The sequence below is a fragment of the Nannospalax galili genome, unplaced genomic scaffold (genome assembly GCF_000622305.1).
Source record: "Nannospalax galili isolate Female #2095 unplaced genomic scaffold, S.galili_v1.0 scaffold960, whole genome shotgun sequence".
Taxonomy (NCBI): domain Eukaryota; kingdom Metazoa; phylum Chordata; class Mammalia; order Rodentia; family Spalacidae; genus Nannospalax; species Nannospalax galili.
The window spans coordinates 1,736,382-1,742,381 of NW_008348313.1; the positions used below are offsets into that span (position 1 = coordinate 1,736,382).

General features: G+C 54.9%; 1 protein-coding gene across 3 annotated transcripts in view; it reads left to right on the forward strand.

Annotated features, from left to right (window-relative positions):
- The first annotated feature begins 30 nt into the window (after positions 1–30).
- Ap2a1 (adaptor related protein complex 2 subunit alpha 1) overlaps positions 31–6,000 on the forward strand; it is a 30,317-nt gene continuing 24,347 nt past the window's right edge. For 2 of the 3 annotated variants that reach the window (XM_008845094.2, XM_008845095.3), the window contains exon 1: positions 31–224. In XM_008845094.2, coding sequence (XP_008843316.1) covers positions 158–224 — 67 coding nt within the window. In that variant the 5' untranslated portion in view covers positions 31–157. Of the gene's footprint in view, positions 225–1,234; positions 1,392–6,000 lie in introns of all 3 variants that reach the window. The other variant, XM_029569395.1, reaches the window with a different exon arrangement.

Here is a 6,000-nt window from a genome sequence, read left to right on the forward strand (position 1 = left end):
CAGCGGGCAGGGGCGGGCCTGGGGCGGGGCGTCGGCCCGCAGCCCGCCCGCCCTCCCCCGGCCGGCTCCTAGGCGCCGCCTGGGGTCCTTTCCGCCCGGTGCCGCCCGCCAGCCCCGCGCCAGTCCGGCCAGGCCCGGAGCCGAGCCCTCCGCCATCATGCCGGCCGTGTCCAAGGGCGATGGCATGCGGGGGCTCGCCGTGTTCATCTCCGACATCCGGAACTGTGAGCTCGCCGCGCGGCCGGGGGGTCACGCGGGGACCGGGCGGAGGGAGCGGGGCAGCGCAGGGTTGGCACCTTGGGGTGTCACTGTGGGGATGTCATTGCGGGGAAGGTCTGGTTCGGCGCAGGCGGACTGGCAGGGCCCGTGCCCGGGCCCAGGTCTGGATCCCCTGTGTGGGACGCTTCGGGAGGTGTAGGGAGAGGGAGAGGGCTAGGTAGGTCACCCGGTGCCATCTGGAGCCTGGGGTGGCGGAAGTTCAGGGACTCAGGAGAAGAGGTGGGAGGTGGGCGACCACCGAGGATCATGGGCAGGAAGTGGGGGAATAGCCGGGCGGAAAGCCCGGGGACCAGAGATGGAAGTAGGGATTGAGGAGGACCAGAGATGGAAGTGGGGGGACGGCGAAGAGACCAATGATGGAAGAGGGGGGACAACTGAAGGACCAGAGATGGAAGTGGGGGGACAGGAGGACCAGAGATGGAGACTGGGCAGCATAGGGTTGGTGAAGTATACAGACGCTCTGGGGTGGGGATCACTTAGGAGACATGGAGGGCCCTGGGGAAGTTCTAGGGGAGAAAGGACTGTAGGTATGGAGTCTTAGGAACCCAAGACACCAGCAGGGCCTGGGAAAGTAGTGGCATTGCAGAGTGGCTGCTTGCCACAGAGGCCAGACCTTTAGGAGGAGGCAAGGGGTCTGAGGGCTTTGTCAGGGAGAGATCAGAAGGCCAGGGCAGGGGAGGTAAGGGGAACATGATGGGTTGTCGTCTGAGCCCACCCTGGGCTTAGCAGTATGGGGGTGGTGATTCTCACCAGGGGTTACGGAGACACTGGGATGACCTGGTGGCTGGTCAGCTCACAATTCTTGGTAGTGGCTGTTGGTGACTGAAGATGCTAGGCGCCTTTAGAAGTTCCGTGTATGGACATGGGCTGTGGGGTCTGCCAGACCCATTTCCCGCTCCACTGCTGTGACCTTGAATGAGGGACTTCACCCCCCAGTTTCCTCATCTGTCAGTAGGAGCTGCTGCTGACTCCTCCCTGGGAGGGTGCCTGGGTCATGGGAGTGAGGCCCTATGCAGGTCCAGTAACTGCCGTTGACATCGAGTGAGATCTGCACCCCTTCCACTGGGGTCTGGAGTGTAGTAGATGCCCAACAGAGGAGAGCACAAGCTTAGGTGAGAGATGCTTCAGTCTCAGTGAGCAGTAGCAGGGCTGTGATGGGCTGTGGCCTGGTGGGGAGGGCAGCTGTTTGTCTCTGATAACTACCCAACAGGCGACCCTTTGCATCCCATTAACTCTTTGGAGCTCAGCTTTCATAGCTGAACTCCTTTCCCAGCAGCATGTTGCCTACAAAAAGTTCACTCATTTGTTCCTTTGAAAAACACTGGTTACTCCTTAGTATCAGGCCGTAGTTGAGGTGGTGGGGTTATAGCTATGAAGAATTCCTGGTCTTGGGGCTAGGGATGTAGCTTATAGCTGTAGAGCCCTGCCTAGAATCCCCCAGTGAGGGGCTGCGGTGTGGCTTGGTGGTAGAGCCCCTGTTTGGTATTGGCAAAGTCCTGGGTTTCATCTTCAGCACCTCAAAGCAAAGGCATGGTGGTACATGCCTTTAATCCCAGTGCTTGGGAGGCAGAGGCAGGCAAATCTCTGTGAGTTCAAGGCCAGCCTGGTTTACATAGTGAGTTCCAGGGCAGCTAGGGCTACAGGGAGACCCTGTCTCAAAAAGACAAAAAACACCAAACAAACCATGTTCTTGCCGGGTGTGGTGGCACACACCTTTAATCCTAGCACCAGGCAGAGACAGGTAGATCTCTGAGATTGAGGCCAATCTGGTCTACATAGGGAGTAGATCAGCTGGGACTACAGGGAGTTCCAGTCTCAAAAAGAGGGGGAGGCTGCAGGAAGCGGAATCAGGGAAGTGTCATGGGCCTCCAGACTAGAGAGGTGGGAGGTGGCGCTGAGCAGGGACTGCCAGGATGTGGACAGGAGCAGCACAGGGGTTGCACCCTCTCACCCCTGCCCTTCAGAGGCACAGCAGGAAGGATGACAAGTGTGAGACCTGGGTTTCATAGGAAGACCTGGTTCAGAAAATACTCCAAGCACGTGTTAAGTGACTGCTGTGTTTCAAGCCTATGACGTTGCTGGGGACACAGTGGCAAGCAGGACAGGTGTGTTCGCAGCCCTGTGAGTATGTCACTGCTCCATGGGGAGATGGTGCTGTGTGCAGGCAGCAGCTGTCTTCACTGGCGTGCTTGAGTCTTACTGGCCTGATGCATGTCAGACAGGAAATGGAAACAGAGCCAGGACTGGAATGCAGGCCTGTCCTGTCAGCTACTGAGAGGCTGAGGTGGGAAGATCTCAAATCCAGTCGGCCTGGGGCTAGCCAGATGGCTCATCAGGTAAAGGCACCTGCTGCCAAGCCCAAGGACCCCAGTTCCATCTTGAGACTCCGTGGTGGAAGGAGAACCCATGCCTGCAAGTTGTCCTCTGACCTCTATACATGCATGCCTCCACATACATACATACACAAATTAATAATAATAACTTAAAATGTAGCCTGGGCTGGGCTGAGCAGCTTAAAGACACCCTTTAAAATAAAAAGTAAGGGACTGGAGAGATGGCTCAGCAGTTAAGAGCAGTTGCTGCTCCCCCAGAGGACCCAGGTTCAGTTACCACAACCACATGATGGCTCACAACCACTTGCACGCATTTGCTACACATACATGCACTCAGGCATGCACATATACATAAAGTACATAAATATATACATAAAATTTGGGAAAAAAAAAAACAGAACAAAACGAAGGCTGAAGTGTTGCTTGGTGGGCAAGCTCACGCCCAGCATGTGTGGCCCAGAGCACACCCCCAGCATGCATGACCCAGAGCACACGCCCAGGATCTGTGGCCCAGAGCTCACCCCCAGCATGCATGACCCGGAGCACGCGCCCAGCATGCGTGGCCCAGAGCTCACGCCCAGCATGTGTGGCCCAGTAGCCACTGTGTCCATCCATGAAGAGCCAGAATTTGGAAGGCTGAGGCAGGACAGTCTTAAGTTGGAAGTCAGCTTGAGCTACCTCATGAATCCTTGTTTCAAAAAACCAAACAAGGCCCACAAGATGGCTCAGTGGGTAAAGGCGGTGCTGCCAAGCCCGAGCCCCTGAGTTTGCTCCTGAGGACCCACGAGGTGGAAGGACAGAACTTGCTGCAAGTTGTGCTCTGACCTCCATATGCCTGCTCACATTCACATGCACACAATACACACAGATGAACTAAAAATAGCCTGGCTTGGTGGTGCACACCTTTAATCCCAGCACTCTGGAAGCAGAGGCAGGCAGATCTCTGAGTTCAAGGCCAGCCTGGTCTAGATAGTAAGTTCAAGGCCAGCCCGGTCTACATGGTGAGTTCCAGGCCAGCTGGGCTACAGGGAGACCCTCTCTCAAGAAATGAGCTGCTGCTGTGCACTGCAGCTTTCTGTAACACTTTGTCAAGTGAAGGAAGCCAGACCCAGCAGGCCCTGCACCTGATTCCATGTGGCTAGTGGTCAGAAGAGGCTGGAGCAGAGGGGCTCAAGTGGAGTGAGTACACTGTCCAGGCCTGTGGGGTCAGTAAGTGTTCTGATGGTTGCACAATTCTCTGAACAAAGATTTTAAAAGTGTGAGCTTCATCACATGCAACTTAAAGCCTAAGTTTTTGTTAGGTTTAGGTTTTTTGAGACAGTCTCATGTAGCCCAGGCTAACCTTGAATTCCCTAGGTGACCACAGATGGCCTTCAACTTCGGATCCTCTTGCCTTTGCCTCCCAAGTGCTGGGATGACAGGCAAGCACCCCCACCCTTGGCTTTTATCTTGTTTTTTAAAAAACATAAGATATATGCGCAACTATCTGAAGCCAGTGAAGAGAGGGCCCCGGAGTTGAGGGGGTGGGGGTTCTGTCTGGTTTACTTCATAAGACACTGTAGGAGCTGTGCAGCAGGATATGGCAGTGCGAGCCAGCCACAGGCATCAGAGAAGCTGTATGGTGGTGGATTCGTGGCCAGTGCAGATTGGACTGTATGTGAGACAGGGAGGTAGGCAGAGGCTAGACTGGCGCTCGTTCTGAGAGCATGGCAGAGGGTAAGTAGAAGCAAAGGCAGAGATGGGGTAGGGTAGGGTTAGAAGAGAAGGTGCTATCTGTGGGGGTGCACCTACGGCTCAGGAAACAGGCTGGGAACAGGAAGGACAGATACTGTGGATTAGGGAGAGCGCTGGGCTGGCTGGGTGAGGGCTCTGCCTCCCCCTGGGAGTCTGGAACTTATATCAGTCCTGCAGCCTTATCTAAGGGGAACTGTTTCTGTGGGCTATGGCTGCCTGCTATCTGGAACCCCTGTTCTGGGACAGGCCCACAGAGAGGGCTTGCTGACAGCCTCGATGGCATAGTGGGGCACATCCTCAGCACTGCCCTCTGCAGGTCCCAGCCCTTGGGAGGCCTCAGCAGATGGTTGACCAAGGAGCCAATGAGTGGATGATCCCGTCTTTTTTTCCTCCAGTACTGGAGATCAGGAGGGGATATTGGAAACCAGGTGTCATGGTACAAGCCTGACATCCTAGCACTTGAGAAATAGAGGCAGGAGGATCAGAAGTTTGAGGTCATCCTTGGCTATGTAGCAAGTTCGATGCCAATCTGGGCTACATCAAGCCTGACAACCAGAGCTCAATCCCAGAAGTCTACATAAAAGTGAAAACAAAGAACTGACTCCATAAAATTGCCCTCTGAGGTTCCATGCATCACGCACACACATCACGTCACACACACATGAGTGGGGTTTTTTTTGTTTTTGTTTTTTTTTTGTCTTTTTGAGACAGGGTCTCCCTGTAGCCCCAGCAGTCCTGGAACTCACTACATAGACCAGGCTGGCCTTGAACTAACAAAGATCTGCGTGCCTCTGCCTCCCGAGTGCTGGGACTAAAGGCCCGGCCCACATGTGTGTTTTTAGAAGAAACGAAAGAATAGAAACATTCAGTCCATTGGGTCACAGTTCCCAGTGCCTCGCAGCCACTTGGTGATGGCCAAATTTTGGACACAGAAGGGCAAAGACATTCAGAGCTTTATGATGATCCAGGGTCTGGACTGAGCTTTGTTTTGGAAAGGATCCTTAGCATCAGGAGCCTGGTAGATGGCCGGCCACAGTCTGGAGGCTTGAGAAATCTTGGTGGGGAATCATGGTTCTATGGCATGGATGCATGCAGGGTCCTCCAGGGCGGGGCCAGGCTGGCCCAGATTCCTTTGAGGGTAATTACAGACGCACCCCAATGCTGGGTGCCTTCACTCAGCCACTTACAGAAGGCATCATCCACCCCTCAAGCTGGCACAGACCCCACCTTAAAGGGCAACAGCCCCAGGCAAAGAGGGACTTACCCCTCCCAGCATGGTGGCCTTGCCCCTCCTCCCACTCTAGCCCTTTGATGGCCGAAGTCCTGCCCCTCCTCCAGCTTTGCATGCTCTAGATCTTTTGCCTCATCCCCGGTCCTGTAACCAGGAGCTGTGAACCAGGAAGCTTTCCTCCCCTGGTCCAGTTCATCCTTGTCTGGGCTTGCTTTTATCAGAATACCAGTGTCCCATCTACCGTCCACCAAACTGGAGATGCCTTGGGAGCAGGACAGCTGTAACTCATTCCTGAGCCCACTCAAGAAATCCCTTTAAGACTCCTTGACATGTGGGGCATGGTGGCACATCATTGAACCCCAGCACTCAGTTGGCAGAGGCAGGTGGATCTCTGAGTTTGAGGCCAGCCTGGTCTACATAGTA